This window comes from Opisthorchis viverrini, assembly GCF_000715545.1.
Source record: "Opisthorchis viverrini unplaced genomic scaffold opera_v5_27, whole genome shotgun sequence".
In the NCBI taxonomy this organism is placed as follows: domain Eukaryota; kingdom Metazoa; phylum Platyhelminthes; class Trematoda; order Opisthorchiida; family Opisthorchiidae; genus Opisthorchis; species Opisthorchis viverrini.
This window is the reverse complement of record NW_008751682.1, coordinates 64497-82856: the sequence shown is the minus strand read 5'-3', so window position 1 is coordinate 82856 and position 18360 is coordinate 64497. Positions and strand designations below refer to the sequence as shown.

The window sequence follows — 18360 nt, the reverse complement described above, 5'->3', positions numbered from 1 at the left end:
ATATATATATATATATATATATATATATATATATAATAGTTTTTAAAACAGAAGTTAATGTATCTCTGACGATTGAGTCCTGTCCTCATCGTGCTCGATTTTTACCACTCACACGCGTAGCCGATGAGAAGTTCGAATGAGCATTGTGCAAAGGAAGACGCCCGTAACACGTGCTGGCGCCTAACTGGCATACAACCATGAGGGCAGAAGACCCCTGAAGAGTGAAGAGAAAAAGGAAGTGTAAGAAGTGACCCCAGGTCAGTAACTACAGTCCTAGCTAAAGTTATAATATTCGTTCTTGTGCATGTCTGAAAACCGGTCCTATGAAATTCGCGCCTCTATCAACTCAGTGCTAACGACTGCTGTCTAGCTGTTTGGAATTCGGGCCGTAATTGCGCCTTCGTCCAGGTCTGAGCGTGAAGCTAACTGCCAAACTAGCAGTAGTCGTCCCAACGGGAGTCTTCTTTTATCGCATTGGTTGCCACTCGGCAGTATCGGTCTGGACACCTTGTTTGTTGCATACAACATGACTAATGGATGAACAATTGTCACCACCTCTGCCTTTTTTCAAATAGTATGCGCTGATAACCACTGTTGGTTTAGTGCTGTCCGCACTAGTCAGGATGAAGTACCAATGTGCTTTGTGCTTCAGCAACATGAGGAATTCAACACTGGGTTTCCTTTTTGGACGATTCAGTGAGTCGTTTTAAACTCCCATACATGCCAGCTACTTGCTGAGTTCCAGTTAACATTCTTGATGCTTTACTTGGAATAGTATACAACACATATATCCCATTTAGTCGAATGCGGTTGCTAGGGGGTTTATTCTTAACATTTCGGTTTTATCCCATAGAGCTGGGTCGAAATGCCTATTAACAAGTCATCTTTCCCGTAACAATAGAAGCGCAGTGCTTTAACTGCACTTCTAGTTAAAAATCAGCGTCATCTTGTATCACGTGGGATCCACATCATGCTCAGTCATATGCTTAGTAGCTTCACGTGATTGACATTGGTATCTATATGGAGTCGGTAAAGTAAGTGATTGTTGAGGGATGCAGATTTGTTTTCTCTCAACATGATGATAGACACAACTGTGTCGTAGAAGTGAATGGGGCCATTTCTTCTAATGCAAGCAAGAAGAAATTAATGTGTTCAGGGGCGCGTTCTTACAGATTTTCTCCCTTATATTGGTATCAAAACTTTACTTCCACCCGAACTTGTACAGGAACTGTCTACCCGAACTGGTTTTGTATGACTTGGTCGCTTTTTTTATTTAACATCTTTGGGTAGAAAAGACAAAAAGGCATTGCTCATAATGACCGAGACTTCGGTTGTTGGTCTGTTCAGCCCGTGCTGATGTGGCCAAGAGAGTGAATTGTGATACTGTGAAAGATCGGTACAAACAAGGAATGTTGTTTAGCCATTCTATTTGTTAGCCTAGGCATGGACCACGAAGGGCAAACCGCACGATCCCCCGGACGATACACGACCAAAAAACTGAAAATAAAGTGTAGTTGTAGATGCTGACAGGAGCTGTCCTCTTGAGAGAACAAGTGTGGATGGATTTTCTTGTCCTGGGGCGAAACCCTGTGCATGAAACTAGTAAACATATTGATGGTCAATACCGGACCCCTCAAAATGAGCTGAAAATTTTCAGCCAAATCTGCGCTACTGCCACTATACAGGAATGTCTTTTTTCCTAAACTCACCCCAACTTGGAAAGAAAATCTCCGATTAGGTAGTCAACCAGGATATCTGAACTTCACGAACTTCATTTTAGCTATACTGCGTATCTCCAATACGCGTTCACTTTACTAGACAACGAGCTTGATTACTGGCTTGAGCAGTATAGTGATCCCGTGTTGCGACAAGTCATGATGTACAGCTTGGACCGGAAGCCAGTATGGTTGCTCTAATTGACTCGGAGAACACTTCACTGACTGGAGAGCGCATACCTCTGCTTTTTCTCAAAATGTGTTTTGAAAAGTATTACTTTTGATCGGAATGTTCTCTGATGCCAAATTGTTTAACGATAGTTATGCGCATTGCTCCAGGAGATTATCCTAGTGCAAGCCTGCTGCTAAATAAGAATTGGATGACTAGTGCTGAATCAAAATGACAGCTGCAGTGGTCTGATAATCGTATGTACAAGAATATTGCATGATGCTTACATTTGGAATGACTGTACACACCGTTGAATTGACAAGTATGGAATATGGTATTCTGTCCTCTGGTCGATACGAAGATTTATGGCATCGAACAACCACAATTTGTTCCGTAAAAGTTTAATATAAACGACTCCTTTGTGACCATACTTGGACATGCACTGCCAAATTCATTTCCGGACCAGTACCTAAGGGTTGTTCCTTCTCTATGGTAGGCAAAACGTGAATATTATAGTACACATGTTCAGTAGTACCGAGGCAATTTGTGATTTGGGAATCCCGACTTAGCAGTCCAGTGGTATGCACTACTAACTGAAGGTAAGTTTCCTCACTGGTGGCTAACATGCAACTACAACGGCAGTGAAAACTGACTAATACGATACCTTTAGTGTCTGTACCGCAACTTATGATCTGGGTGTGGTGGACATGTGTGATAATGGTCATTCAAACGGTTCAAAAGAGAAACGGACGGAAAATGATAAGGGGCAGCAGAGTGACTCAAGGATGACGGGGGAGTTTCATAGTACCAGCCTCAAGTATCTTGGCTGGAGCTGTTTGTCCCATGTTTTGTACCCCTTGTACCATCTCCAGGGTGCCTCAGATAAAGTCCGATTACTTTGAGCTGGAAACAGAGATAATGGTTTTCTCCAAACATTAACTAACTCAATGGTTACTCTGTTGTCATAACACTAGGCGTTTGCTCGACCTCCTTTGAGAGACTACTTAGTATTTCTAAAACGGACCACCTTGTCTAGGTCCCATTACTGGGCTTCTGTTTTTATGTGCCCATTTTATTCGTTCGGTACTGTCAAAATCCTCTTTCTGTCCACTAGTATTCACGTAAACTGTTCCACCATCCTTGCATCCAGTGGGGTATAATATATCCCGTATAGATACTCAGTAAAAGTACGATATTTGAATGCATATGAATGACTAAGGGGGTCAAGCATCCTGTGGCTAGGAACAGAGGGAGAAATTAAACGGAGTTACTTAGACCAATACTAACACACACACACCTATACATTTCGTTCTCGCTTACTCAGTGTTCATGATGTATAGAGAATGAAAATGGAACTTTCTGAAAAATATCCACCACATAAAAGCCACCTACATTGGCATATTGCATCGCTAGGTATGGTACCTCTCAATATATTAATTTCAACGACTGGGGCAGCGACCCTTTTAAGGGGTTTTTGTAAGCTAAAGGGTCACTCTTCCGGATTTCGTCATCTCCTGGTCTTTGAACGAAATCCTTTTCCAGATACTACTCAACAACTTGATTTCGCCTCTCGGGCATTCGTCACTAGAGGTGTTGCTGCAGATGTCCAACGCTATAGGTCGTTCATACGAAGTTCACCCTCATTATTCAGTTCAAACTGATGTAGTGTGAAGAAGTTCCCCTCAGGAATACATGAATTCGCATCATTTGTTGTTGTTGTTGACACAATCGTCAGAGATTTCGACTGGAAATGTATAATTGGTTGCTGCTATCGGGGTTTCAGTGCTTATCGTATACCATCATCGAGCCATTGTAGCGCTGACGTATTTCACGAGCGTAACATAAGAGGGCTTTCTAATAAGCTTGCCCATTGGATAACGGCTGGCTGACACGCTGTCTTAGTAAGAACGGCTATGTATAAACCACTACAAATTAAGCAACAAGTTCACAAGGAAAGGTGGTCTGAATCGGAACCGACGACATGGGAATATAAGTGACCAATTTTAGGAAGTAAAACTGGACTCGGCTCACCTTGAAGTGAGAATTAAGCAGAATGTCAGAGGTTCGAGTTGACCCCCCCCCGCGGCGTGTTTCGTCGTTTATTCTACGTGTACTTAGACTTCACATATCAAGTACTAACCAGTGAAAAACAGTAAGTCTGGGAAGTGGGTGGCTTGCATGCATGCCTAAAGAAACAGGGATGTCTACTCGTATAAGGATGCAACACTTAGTTATTAGGTTATCTTAAATACGCATTTTTCTTAATTTTTGTACTACACCTCTGTTTTGGAGCGCTTGCAGTCAGTTCTCAGAGGACGGGTACATTTCAACTAATCATATGGCAACTTTAAAACTTACTGGAGTGCACTATCGCTAATTACGAACGACGATGAAATCTCCACAAAATCAGACCCTCTTTCAATTGCAACAACGGATAATGCGTGCTGATACGGGACTGAATTTAATTTACGCTGCCGATTAAGGTTCTTAGCTGCCGTCCAAGAGTACATCGATTGCATACAAAGTCTTTCTGAAACAGTGTTTTTCCGGAATAACCTAGCATATAAAATATCACTAGCAGGTTTCAGTAAATTCGTTTGCTCTAGTGATGGTTGCCCCATGCATTTTCATGTTTTAACTCCAGAGCACCCTTTGCGTGTTTGTCTTATTCGGTAGTATCAAAGGCATCCATATTCTTACCCGTCCGAGCATATACGCACGTTCATCTACCCACATTATTTTTGTCACACGCTTTGGTGCGTTACTGTCTACACAAACTTTACGATTTATGTGGGTATTTGAAGCAATCGCTACTTGGCAAATTCCCTGCCTGCCCACAAATAGGCATTGATGCATGGCCGTCCGTTCGTAAATCTCCCGGGTGACCAGGTATTTTCATCATGTAGTACCTGTTTGGATCTTCAGGTACTATCGATTCGCCCGTAAACTCAGAATGGTTTATCCCCAATGAAGAGTATCTGGTTTTTACCGATTGTTTCATTCACCCGTTATTAAAAGGAAGCTACGAAATCAATCATCCTACCATCGTCTGGTCGATATGCACAACCACTTGTCTAGAAACGTGCCGCCGTCACACATTCCTGGCTGTTACTGAAGTCGGACACACGGAGCTGCAGCTGAAAGTGATGTAAGGTGAAGAAAGCCCTAGTACTGACATGTGCGGCGAGAGTTAAAGTTGGGGTGAGGTAGAGCAGAAAAGAGAATACGTGAAGGTTTAGGAGGTGACATGTTTCCACTTGCCCGCTTTTCTGTATGCAGCAAGTAAGGCGATCCGGTTGGTGACACCACACGACGGTCGATGTGGTAGGAGGGTTTTGTTAGTTGTAAGTTCCATGGTTTTACGTGAGCCTGGGCTTTGTCAGGGCTCCCAGAGCTAGACAAGAAGGCGGTTAGCATCCTTTACCAAAAACTTTTAGTTCAAATCCCTGACCGCAAGGCAGCGGTTTTGAGGAAAATGCAAGTGTCTTGTTTTTATGGAACAAGTCGGTGTGCGCTTTCCAACCGCCAACATAGAGGGCCAGGAGACTGGGTTGGTCAAACCTATAACCATTAACCAACCTGAGATTAGGGATTCTGTGGGTGTCGGATGTGCACCATCCAGTGTAGCTCAATGGGTCACGAAGACGCACAACAGTAAGGTCCAATCGCTTTGTGATGGGTTGGCACATGTAGGCCTAGGTAGACCCTTGAGTTGCTTACCAAGTTTGGTGTGCCATTCACGTTGCCCACTTGTTTTTGGAAATTGCTATTCATCAGACGTGACCACTCTTGGTGAGAGGAGGCGGTTTCGGCCTTCTCTATTTATCTACGTGGGAGGAGATAGCAGCTGACAAGAATGCTGTCATGGACCCTTTCGGGATGTTTACTGTCTTAACTAGCCTTTTAACGAAAGTTCAGCAGCTAAGTCCAACGCCTCGCTAGCTGTTTGAACATCCCTGCCATAAAAACCAATAAACCACTGTACATATCCACTGTACACACATACCACTGTACTTATCAGCGCCAGCCTAGCATATAGTGGGTTTGACTGAGTACACTATTAAAGACACTAGAATTCTCTTGAAAACCATGCTGTGTAGCTTCAGAAGCAAAGCATTTTTATCTATTACGTTCTTATTGCTAATAGTACAGATAGTTAGTAAACAGATCAGTCTTTACTGACGCGCTGTCGTGTGGGGTGGATAGCGCTTGGTATTTTTGAGCAGAAGCCATCTGTATTGAATACTCTAAGTCACTCAGAATTGCTCTTCAGAAAAAGCAGATGACGATCGATGTAACAGACGAGTTTTTTTAATTTTCATCATAATCCGTCTCGCAGGTGGCTTCACAGGTTGAATCAGGGGAATTCTTAAAATACTTTGAGCAGTTGCCACGGAATTTAACTTGGTTCTCTGTAAACTGAGACCGTCTATCGATGGTATCAGAGGGAGAAGCAAACGACGGATCACTGGACCCTATGGAAAAACAGAAAGAATGCACGTCGTGAATGGTGAATCATCTTGTTCATGACTCATTATTTCTAGCAATGTGGCTACTTTCTCTAGACAAATCATTGTTCCAATCATCAACATCGGCACAATGCACGTGGTAAGGATGCACTGTGTTGTGACCGGTCGCTCAAAAAAAGCATAAGCAGGACACTGAAATTTCTTTTTTGGTAAATAATCTGTAAACTGCTCAAGTAGTTTATTCTGTCATTCACTCGAACATGAACGTTAAAGATTTACACCATTTGCCGAAAACGCAATTTACTGTCGTCGTTTTCCAGAGCAAACCCTTCAGTCTGCTCTGGTAGATTATCCAAAACATAAGCTCAGTTTGTTTTGTATTACCACCAGACGAGGTATTTTGCCTCATGATGAAACGCCAGACAACGAGACAGATCGATCAGACGTGTAGTTTGATGTTGGTAGATTATCCAAAACATAAGCTCAGTTTGTTTTGTATTACCACCAGACGAGGTATTTTGCCTCATGATGAAACGCCAGACAACGAGACAGATCGATCAGACGTGTACGTTTGATGTGGATCCCGTGATTGAAGGATGAGTGTGGGTTAATCAACTGCTCGTCGCCGAGCGGTTAAGTTTTCAAACCACTAGCCCGGAGGTCGCGGGTTCGAGACTCTCCGGAGTTTCGTCAGATGCGCACTGCTCATGATTCCCAATAAGGACGAAACAGCTGTGCAGTGCTTCTCGGCTTTTCGACATTGATTGACTCCACTTATAGGACGAAATCTCTACAAAAATTCCCAGATCTCTCCAAACTACCAACAGACTGCGTATAGAGCTTGTTAGCCAAGTGGCGCTCGGGAACAGCCAGAAGTGGGCGCTGTCCTTGTGGTTTTCGATAAATTCTCCTCGTTGTCATTGGTTTATCATACAGTGGTCGTTGATGGCTATTCAGATTCGGACTTTTGTAGCTGGTGTGGCGCCTTCGTTTCTATCTTTGATCCAATCGGTGTCTCTTCCGTTGACCGGATGTCTTATTTTCTATAAAATTTGGACATTTATTGGTACATTTGGAAACAAAGACCGATTTTACTGTTTTTGGAGCCACCGCACTGTCGACGTACCGCGTGGCAGCAACGCGCAGTTGACATCTGCTTTCAAAAATTCAGTCATCACACTGTTGGATTGTACAGCGATCCACGTATGTGCGTCGCCCACACAGTTGCACTAACACATTGGTTGTCACTTTGGACTCAAAAGGGTCTGCGTTTAGTTGAATCTGGAATCAGACATTTTCGTTCATCATTCCAATTCAGAGATTGGCAAAAGTGGGTGAAGTGTTCAAAAAAGTTGTACATATTTAATGTCTTAATGTTGTTCGTTTATGACCTTCGAAGAGAATTTTCGAGTATCCTGCTAAAGTAGGGTCGACACCGATACCTCTGTCTAGGTAATATCCCACATTTTCAAAACATCCGGGAATAACATCAAATAGCCCATTTATCTAGTGATACTGAAAGTCGCTTTTGTAAACTGGCAATTTTGGTTTCATTTTTAATACTTTCTTAAGGCTCTTCCAGAAGAACAACGCATACCATTGTGCGCACTTCTTGTTTATCATGTGAATGCTTGCTTAAAGTTCATGAACGCAATTGTTGAGAAAATCAGCTAATCGAAGCGCCGAACCAGTCGATTGTTGACGTTCGGCTGGACACGGGAAATCCTAAAACTTTCTGGTGATATGTTGAAGGGCTAGCCGAACCACGAGTGTACCCCACAGTTCAACAAGTCGGGATGAACGACAAGCCGAGGATTATCCAAATTTCGGTGAAATGGTGAAGGTTGATCTGGAAGCCGCGTGCTTAGGAAAGCAGACATTTGAGGTGGCAAAACCATAAAGGTTGTTGTGTGTACGGCGGCGTATTGAACATTCAGAAGAGAATATGAGCGGAAATCTTGCTGTACAGTTTACCTGAAGGCCTCATTGAAGGTCTGTTGCTATCTTTTGACGACAGATGATTTGTTCTAATTTTTTTCATTCCAATATCGTTCCGAAGAATGCTTCACTTGGCCGTTCCAGCTCAAGATACTGTGCACTTTCACACGCAGCCGCCTGGCTGTAGATTACTAATAAGGGCCATACAACCGAAAGACCAAAGACCAATACAGTGTGTGTGACTTTTGGTTCGCTATCCTCCGAGAAACGATGCGCAGTCAGTTGGCTATATATATGGACTGCTGAACAATCCGTTAAAACAGGTTACTGATCAGTATGAGGTACCAACTCGGAAAAAAATTATTCAAAAAAACATTTTATTTTGGTTTCAGATGCCAGACTTAACGACGAGTGACCGTGAAAAACAATCTGGTAGCAGGAACACTAGAAGAGGCAAGACTCGGGAGGAAAAATATTTTGCCTTAAAGAGGTTAGTTACTGGAAACTGGTTTTGTCAGAAGCCCAGATTTGATCGGATATGTCTGGGGCAAATTATTTACGCCGACTGTCTGGTGTCCTCTAACATTTACGAATTATATCCGAGTATTCAGATATGACTGAGTTTCTAGAAGACCGATGAACAAGCTCTATTTGACGGTACACAGAAATGATCGATTTGGGTGAAAAACGTCTCATCGGCTGCTGTGAGATGCTCCAGGAGAACGATGGACGTCAAATTCCGTCTTCTAGACTCACCCATATATGCAGTACGATAGTGCGTTAAAGCAACACCCCGTTTGCGTCATTGGTATTCAACCTCCGAACAGTGACATCATTCGATGGGCGCAGTTTGCTAGAAAAAACGATCAATTTCTGTGGGTTTTAAATCGCAGAAGAATGAAGCATGCTCATCAGAAGACAGCCAACAGGGAAAACAAACAAGATTGTTATAGAAGCGAATGTTTGCAGCTCGGGTTGTCCAGTTGCTAGTCAAATTGCTATCAAGTTCAGAGAACCATTTGTCCACAGACAAACAAGCATCAAAATAGTGTGCTGCCTGGCGTTCAGGAAACAGACTGAGAAAAATGATTTCTCATTATCATCAGTAACTGCGAAACCGCGTACTTGCCGTATGAGGGTTATGGATGGCATATTTTCATTCACCGATGATTTGGGGGATGGGCGGCATATAAAGCTGCGCATTGGAGGCGATAACTGATATAATTGGTGCGTAAGCACAGGCTTGTCAGTGGACTTTTAATTAGGGAGATTGAGAGGAGGCTATGCATTGAAGCCAACAGCTTGGATGAACGAGACTCATTGAGGGCGTGACTGTGTCATATCTGACAATACTTCTAACCACTGGTGTGTCCCTTCTCACTGTCCCCATCCTGGGAGACACCGACGATCAGCGATGGTAATAGCCTTCATACTTTGTTGCCAAGTCATTGTTCGACCTCTTCTGACTCGTTTCCACCCTATATTTGGTTGTGCGAAACGGGCCTTTCGAGGCACCAATCGACAACTACCAGCGGCACTAAATCCCAACGATAAGCAACTTACAATGTCAACGGTTGCGTCACACAGAGCAGAATTATGTGCTGTTGAAGGAGAGTTCAGTTAGGCCTTATACCAATCTAGGACTGTGAAGGGCAACACGTGTATTAATTTGGAGTCAGGGGGCCAGTGTACCGTTTTGCCCAGGAGCGATATATTCCATACTGTGCTTCTACCAATTTGTTCAGCAGTGTTTTGCTGGAAGATTTACATTTTTTAACTAATGAACTTGGTAAGGAAGCAGGTGATGCGCACACCCGTTTAAGATCTCTCTTTCGCCAAATAGTTTCCGTCACTCAACCGGTCTTCGAGTTGTTTTATGACCAACTGCTGCGATTAGTAGCATCACCCACCCAAACGTCCCCGCCAGTGGTGACGAAACATTTGCGAACACAGTGCCACACTTGATCAACACATCTGGAACTAATAGTATCATTCTCCACTAACTTTTTTTATGAAAGAGTTGTGAGATTTATTCGTCTGAATGCGCACATGTAAGCCTTGTACAGGTTAATTGTTTTTGCTGCAACACGCTACTCATAAGGTTGTTATACATTCTTCGACAGCCCACGACCTATTTCTCCCTTCTCGGATCTCATCGAGTAGGCGCAGTTCCCGAGTCTCCGTCACCATCGTGTTCTACCTGATCATAAACGAGAGATTCAGCTGGGATCCAGGTGAGTCTTCCGTCAAAACCAAATTGGTATGCAAAAGAGTGTATTTCGCTAAGTTCGTGCAATTTGGGTTCAAGTAGAACTTAAGGTTGACGGAAACTCGGGGACTGTCTCAAGAAGGGTGAAACCGGTCATGGACTGCTGAGGGGCTTTCAACAACCTTATGGGTAGTGTATTACGTCTGTACGTGTCCCGCGATATCTCGAACATCGTAGCATCTAAAACGTGAGATGGCCTGGTGTAGCACATTCAGCTGCTTAAAAACACCATAAACGAGAGATCCAGCTGGGTTCCAGGTGAATCTCTCGCAAAACCAGGCTTGTTTGCAAACGAATGTATTTCGTTAACCGTTTTTCTCCTTGTTTTCGTGTGAGAACAGCAAAGCTTCCTTAGTATGTCGACCAGTCGATTTTATTATTTCTCCTTTTCTATCGCTCCTGTGTCCTAGTCTTCAGAAAAAACGCAAAGCGCATCGTCCTCTTTTTCATCAGAGGTACACATAATAGATGTGAAATTAAAACTTATCACTGAATAAAGAAGGGGGCCGGTGGCGCAGTAATTGAGGTGAAGACGGACAAATCAAGTAATCGCTTCAAATACACGCAACTCATTTAGATAGATTACCATTGTGTAGAGATGGCAGGTCATTTCGTGACAGGCTAACCTGAAACGAGCGAATCACATTTCTGGACGGAGGACCCAAATGCCGTGACATGCAGTAGTTCTGCGGTGTGTATAATGGGTAGACATGTGGCCACATACGTGCACGGTAGATGTAAAGTCCTTGCAATCGCTCGGTTGGTCTGAACACTGTGATACATATCCTAGTGGATCTGCTATCCAGTCACCTGACCATCTGATCAAACTGCCAGCTGTTCGTCGATTCTGTTTGCTTGATCTAATATGCCAGGCAAAATCATTTTCCTAAGAACCATGTCTCTGTTTTAACCGACTCCACATTCACAATCAATAGCACTTCATATGAGAACTCCTATATTTTGTGAAGGAATTGAATTATTCCAGCTGTGGTTTCTTAGAGCAGAGGGCCGGATGGTTCATTTACTGCTCCTGACAGACGAAAACACTATGGCTAATCGTTTCAGAGGGGTTTGGTAAACAATCGGTGAATTTATTGCTGGGCAACGTAGTCAATTTATCAGATAGACCCTTAAGTGAAGAGGAACGTTATCTGTTAGAGAAAGGATTGAATTTTGCAGTAAGCAAAGGCGTTATAAGGGCAGAAGAGATCATCCCTAGTGTTGAGTCTGTATTTCAGAAGCTTCCTTCAATGGAAGCGGAAAAATTACGTGTACAGTTGGTCACAGTCCTGAAGTCCCAGCAACCAGGGGTTCCAAACATTGCACCAGCTGAGCGAAGGGCCTTAAACACGTTAAAAAATGTAGACAGCATAGTAATTACAAAGGCAGATAAAGGTAAGGCCATGGTCGTCATGAATAAGAGTGACTATCTTCATAAAGTTAGACAACACATAGCAACACATAGTAACGGAAAGATCACGTCAATTATGAGTAAGAGTAAAGTTGAAGTCGGGAGGTATCTAAGATCTGTGATAAACCATCTGGGGCAAGGCAAGTGGTATCGATTGTACCCAAAAAGTGCAATCCAACCACGACTGTACGGGTTACCGAAGATTCACAAGGAAGGTGTCCCCATAAGACCAATAGTGGATGGCATAGGTTCACCACCACATGAGCTGGCCAGATATCTAGCAGGTATCCTTAAACCACTTGCCGGCAAGTCACCGACACACATCCAAGATTCGTATGACTTTGCCAAAAAAGTAGCTGGGTTTCAGATAGAGCCAGACGAAGTCCTGGCTAGTTTTGACGTCAATTCGATGTATACCAACGTCCCTAAAGCGGACGCTGTGGAAGTAGCGAGAAGACTTTTACTGGCAGACACAACGCTGCAAGAACGAACGCAACTCTCCGTAGACGAGATAGTTGAAGGCATAAAGGTATGCCTAAACCTCAGTCAATTTGTTTTTGACTCAATTATATACTCTCAAGAACAAGGTTTAGCGATGGGATCACCAATATCCCCGATTTTGGCCAACATGTACATGGAAGACTTCGAACAGAAAGCTTTAAACGGATTCGAGTGTCCACCAAGGGTGTTCTGGCGTTACGTAGATGACACGTTCGTTGTAATAAAGCGGGATAAGGTGAACGAATTCTTTCAACATCTGAACACATTGGACCCTCACATTAAGTTTAGCATGGAGCTAGAGTCCACATCGGGTACACTAGCTTTCCTTGACTGCATGACACACAAGAGTGGTGGGAAATTAAAAACCACTGTATACCGGAAATCAACAGATAGTGGTGCGGTCTTAGACTACTCCTCTGCACATCCAAAAGCAGTATATGCTAGCATAGCCTCAGCGATGTTTAGGAGAGTGAGAGCACTGTGTACAGAGGAGGTCGACCGAAGAGCAGCACAGCTCGAGGTAAAAAAGCGACTTCAAGATGGCGGATACCCAGTGGGTTTAATTAAGCGACAACTAAGACGGGTATTGGTGCCAACACCAAGGCCCAACAAGGAGTGGATCGGAACAGCGGTCATTCCATACAAAACAGGGACATCTGAAGTCATTAGAAGGGTACTGAATACGGCTAACATTAGAGTAGCTTTCCAGAAGGGGAAAACTTTACGCTCGGTGTTGGTGCATTTGAAGGATCGCCTTCCGGTTGATAGGACTAGGAACTGTGTATACAAAATAAAATGTAACGACTGTACGAAGGTTTATATAGGTCAGACAGCCAGGGAATTGCACACCAGAATCGGTGAGCATAAGCGTTCCATTAACAAACCACCGAGAAACGCAGAGGAATACCAAGCGTTAGTCAAAGATTCAGCAATGGCAGGGCATGCTCTAGACACTGGGCATAAGATAGATTTAGAAAATGTGGACATCCTGAGACGGGGTTTAAGATTCACACCACAGCGACTGGTGGCCGAGGCGGTGGAAATCGCCAAGCATCCCAGTGTGAATAGAATAGAGGGGGTAGAACTTGCAAACGTGTGGAGAGCGGTCTTAGATCAGCCGAGATGACACGAGGCGGTGTGCAGTTATCAGCGAAATCGCCTGGGTCTAAAAGTACAAAATCCAAGTAGCGTTAGATCCAATTAACCAGCCCACCCCCATCCCCAAACTAATTGTCCCAGCACCCTTGGACGAACACAGGTGAACGAAATCTGTGAACGACCATAAGAGGAATTTTCCATTAAGGTGTCCTAGACTGAAGAGGCAGGGACGGAAAAATCCGGGTTCATCATAAAGACGAATCCCCCTCTAACCGATCTATCGTAATGCTTAGTCATCCCACTAATCAACAAACAGGGACATCAGACTGAACACCCAGCACTGATCACGTCACTAGTCATAAGGAATCTCACGGATTGGTTCCCTGACTGCCTTAAAACCCAATCAATCTACTTACTTACTCACTTGGCCTGACGAAGCTTTTGTGTCAAAAGCGAAACGTTGCCCAGCAATAAATCCACCGATTGTTTACCAAACCCCTCTGAAACGATGACTTCCCAATCGGTCCCAAACATTTTCCAATTGATTGAAAACCTCTATGGTTAATGTTATTTTTAGCAACAGCTCTAATGATCCGAAGCTTCAGTGTTCAGTTGATATTTCGACTGGGTGTACATGTCCCTTCTCATAGGGGTAATCGACCAGGTAAGAAATGACAGGACTTCCTATCTGTAAGATAGTACATAGATAGTACGTATGCTATGTGATAGTGCAGAGGGCACAACTTCATTTCACACAGCTGGGCTTCATCCTGTTGCGCAAATTTGTGCTGCTTTCACGCCTGTTCGGTCGATGAGGCGCGAGCGTTTTCAACCACTTATCCTTTTAATGGAGGTGTATACCCAAGTGCACTCTGGGAGTTGGGCGGCCTCCACTATCTTCCGAAAAATGCTGACAGCTTGGGAAGATGTACTGTCTTTTTCAAGAGAATTAAGATGAAATTTAACTTCGCGTTTTACTCTTCGTCGCTGATGATCCGGGATTTGCACACCTCCAAATTACGAAACCTGAGATAGAGCAGGGTACTATGTTGATCGCTTATTCACGTGGTGCAACCGAAATATACTTCCCAATGATGTTAGTTTTTTCTAGAAAGAGAACAAGCTGATACGGTGTACGGTAAAATGAATTCATCCGCACTGCTGAGTGCAAAAACGATGCCATTTGGTTTATCATAGAATCATACGAACAGCCTCACCATGTGATCGGGCTCCGTATGCACAATAAAATTCCTACCAGTCAGGATGCCAGTTCTTTGGAACGTTTTCGCAGCAGTGTGTGGTCGCGAATGTATTTCTATCTAGATATTTTTCTGCGGAACAGTCATGTGATCAATCAAATCCAGTTAGCTTGCTTGACGGTGGCATGGTGTCTGAACAGAAAAGAATAGTGGTATGATATAAACTTTCTAGCAGACCACAACGTTACTGATTACATTCGGGCCAGCCTACTGGTTATTGATCAGGTGTCAGTTCATTGTCAACACACGCTGACATCTCTGCGTATCAGGAGGAAAGTTTTGAAAGTCATTCGCCGAGCTTGGCGAACTAAAAACCTCCACTCATCAATAGCCAAATGAGGCATATAATGCTGTTCACGAAATGAAGTTCTGCATATGCGTTTTACCCGTAAGATTTTTAGGCAGGTGCTCACAGAAGATTCAAAATAATCACTGTAGTAGTTATGAACAGTAGGCATCACATATTTCAACAGCAGTAGAGAAACTAGGCACGCCTATTCGTTAGCTGAGGACTACTACATAGTCCTCATTTGTCGGTCTATATTAACGGACTAGCTGAACCTGTGGCTGACATAAAGATACCTTTTATCCGTTGTCGGGCGTCGCGGGGTGTTTCTGTATCCCTAGAGTGTATAAAACCTGTTTTTCCTTCAAAGACTGCTACTGAGAGTGCTGCTAGGATTTCAGTGGCATGTATTCAGATTTCAAACACTGGAAGGAAATCAGAGTTGCTGATATAGAACATCACCAAACGATTCATTGGTGGATCGTTAAAAATGCGAGAGATCGAAGCGTGCTATCAACTGATGAGTCTTTTCATACTTCCAAGAAAGGATGACCTTCAAAGCGAATTTTCGAGTGTCCTCCTAAAATAGGGTCGACACTGATGCCCCTGTCTAGGTAATTCCCACATTTTCAAGACATCCGGGAATAACACCAAATGGTCCGTTTATTTAGTGATGCTGAAAGTCGCTTTTGTAAACTGGCAGTTTTTGTTTCAGAGACGTAATACGCTACTCATAAGGTTGCTGAAAACTCCCCGACATCTCGCGACCTGTTTCGCCCTTCTTGCAGCTCATCAGGTAGGCGCAGTCTCTGAGTTCCCGTCAACCTTATGAACTCCTTGTACCCAAGTGGCAAGACCTAAGCGAGATACACTTATTTGCAATTTGTCTTTCGCGGAGTCTCACCCGCAACCCAACTGAATCTCTCGTTTATGATATTTTTAAGCAAGTGAATGTGCTGCAACAGCATGAGTTTCAGGGGAGTCTTCCGAAAAAGCCAAATTGGTTTTCAAATGAGTGTACTAAGTACTTCTAAGTATTGGGAAATAGGTGAACACATTGATGTGAACAAGGGACTCCACATTCCGAAGATGACGGTATGAGCCAACGTGTGATGGTAGCTTGAATATTTTCTACTTTTTTGGACAAGGTTGGGGATAAGTGGACATAATTGAGCCTGTTGTGTCATACCCAAAACTGCAAACGAAATTATTTCAAACGCTTCCATGATGCAATCACAACTGTCTCTTGAAAAAGTCCTCAAGATCTTTTGACTGGACACCTGTAGTAGACTCTTCGATGTGTCAGAGAGTGCGCGTGCGCGTGTCCATTCGTCAACCCACCACCAATCTGGCCTGTGACTGTGGTACCTGATTAGATGTGTCACATTGGTTGGCACGCATGCGCGTCTGTCCAGGGAACTGTCTGTGGGATGTCGGCACATGTGACTCAGCTGTTTTGTTTACCCGTTACAAGGCGGACCTGTTTGGCCTCATCTACTCAATACACCCGTGTCCTTACCTACGTGTTTTCTGACTTACTTTGAACTTACAATAACACCATTTTCATTCGAGAGGCATTTTTGATTCTACGCGGAAGTTATGGAGTTATTAGACAGGTTTGCTTGAAATAACACACTACTCATAAGCTTATTGGATAGTGCACTACCGGCTTCGCCCTTGTTAGGGCTTATCGCGCACCAAATTCTGCGAACCTGGTTAAGTATATTCCTTTTCAACTCAAGTTGGCGTTACCCGGGGACTTACCTGAATCTCTCGTTTACTAAATTTGACATGAAGCACCCTGAAAAACGCATTCTCAGACCTTTGGGACACCATAAGAAAGCTAAAACAAAAATGTGTGATAGTTGCGGGTGTAATTAGTGATTTGGATAAGAAACGGATGGGTGGATAGGATGGGCAAAACTACTCACGCTCAACATGGGCTATCTTATCCCTTCACCAGAGGTCACTAACACCGGTGTCTTGAGAATCAGCGAAGTTGCTTCAGTTTGGATAGCACTAGGTAGCTAGTACATGGAGCCAATTATAAGACCGAACAAGTAAATAACCATCAAGGAGTCTGCATTTGCAAGATCACTTGCAAGGTCTAAACTATATTGAGTAGAAACTAGAATTAATGTCCCATATGTTGTGCCCCCCAACGACATGTGCATCTCAAGAGTTGTCTCGAGGACCGTCTGAGTTGATGTTCAAATTATCGTAATATTTTGCCTTGATATAATGAACTACGTCACCACCTATCAGGAAGCAGAATATTTGGTAGTATATACGCCCTATCTTGTATTTGAGTAAGAATGTACATTCATGCAAGGTTCGAAACAATGACTGCCCGGCGTGTTGAAAACAAGCGGTATATGCAGTAGACTGTCAACGATTTTCTTCAATTACATGAATGATATGTTGCAGTTTTTACGCTAGTCGGTGATTAATCACAATTGTTTAGATTGTACTAGCTTTGTTACGAGGGCTGGACACCGCGTGTAGGATGCGGCTATTTCGAGACGCCATAACCACTCCTTGGTTACTTGTGTCCTGGTCAACTTACTGGAGCAGAAAAATTAAATCGACGCCCGAAATTTCATTTGCAAATAGGCTTTAAGGCAAAATTAGAAAGTTTCGAAGATTCAAAACACAAGTGGAGCTTCCCGGATGTCGTAATCAACCGGTTGGTTATTTTACTTCAGAAAACAAATTTGCCTTCACAGTCTCCAAGCGACTGATAGCAAAGTTCCGCTGCCGAATGGTGCCAAATACCCTCAAAGATGGTACTAGCATCCCAACTATCTTATTTCGGATGGTCGCTGCGCTATACACGCTACCTTCTACTAGCTTTCAGAAAGTTAGTGACTCACATATCTGCTCGGCTTACGTTACTCAAAGAAATTAGCAGCACAAAATCTCCTTCAATCACTGGTCTGCAAGTATGCCGTAGCCTTTTCACTCGTAGATTATGCTAAATGCTTTTGTCACAATCAGTCAAATGCACTAATTCATGGTCATCATCATCATCATCGACAGCATGACATCAGTGTTCAACACCGATGCCTCACTGCCGTACAACCATGATTTATTTGAAAGCCTTATTGTAAAGAAAAGAATAAAGATGGATGGGGGATGGACTTAGTGCTAGCATAACACAATCATTCCGAGGTGCATACACCTCCAGACATTCACTCAGGCAATCTGGATAGAAACTGACAACAAGAACGCCACTGACATCGGTT

At 43.5% G+C, this 18360-nt stretch overlaps 1 protein-coding gene across 1 annotated transcript in view; it reads right to left on the bottom strand.

Moving 5' to 3' along the window:
* Positions 1-12880: 12880 nt before the first annotated feature.
* T265_02191 (hypothetical protein) overlaps positions 12881-18360 on the bottom strand; it is a gene marked incomplete at both ends in the record, with an annotated part of 28159 nt that continues 22679 nt past the window's right edge. The window contains 7 exons of the mRNA XM_009166379.1: positions 12881-13004; positions 13164-13276; positions 13322-13579; positions 16880-16958; positions 17682-17729; positions 18123-18215; positions 18295-18319. Of these exons, the coding sequence (XP_009164643.1) occupies positions 12881-13004; positions 13164-13276; positions 13322-13579; positions 16880-16958; positions 17682-17729; positions 18123-18215; positions 18295-18319 (740 nt within the window). The remainder of the gene's footprint in view (positions 13005-13163; positions 13277-13321; positions 13580-16879; positions 16959-17681; positions 17730-18122; positions 18216-18294; positions 18320-18360) is intronic.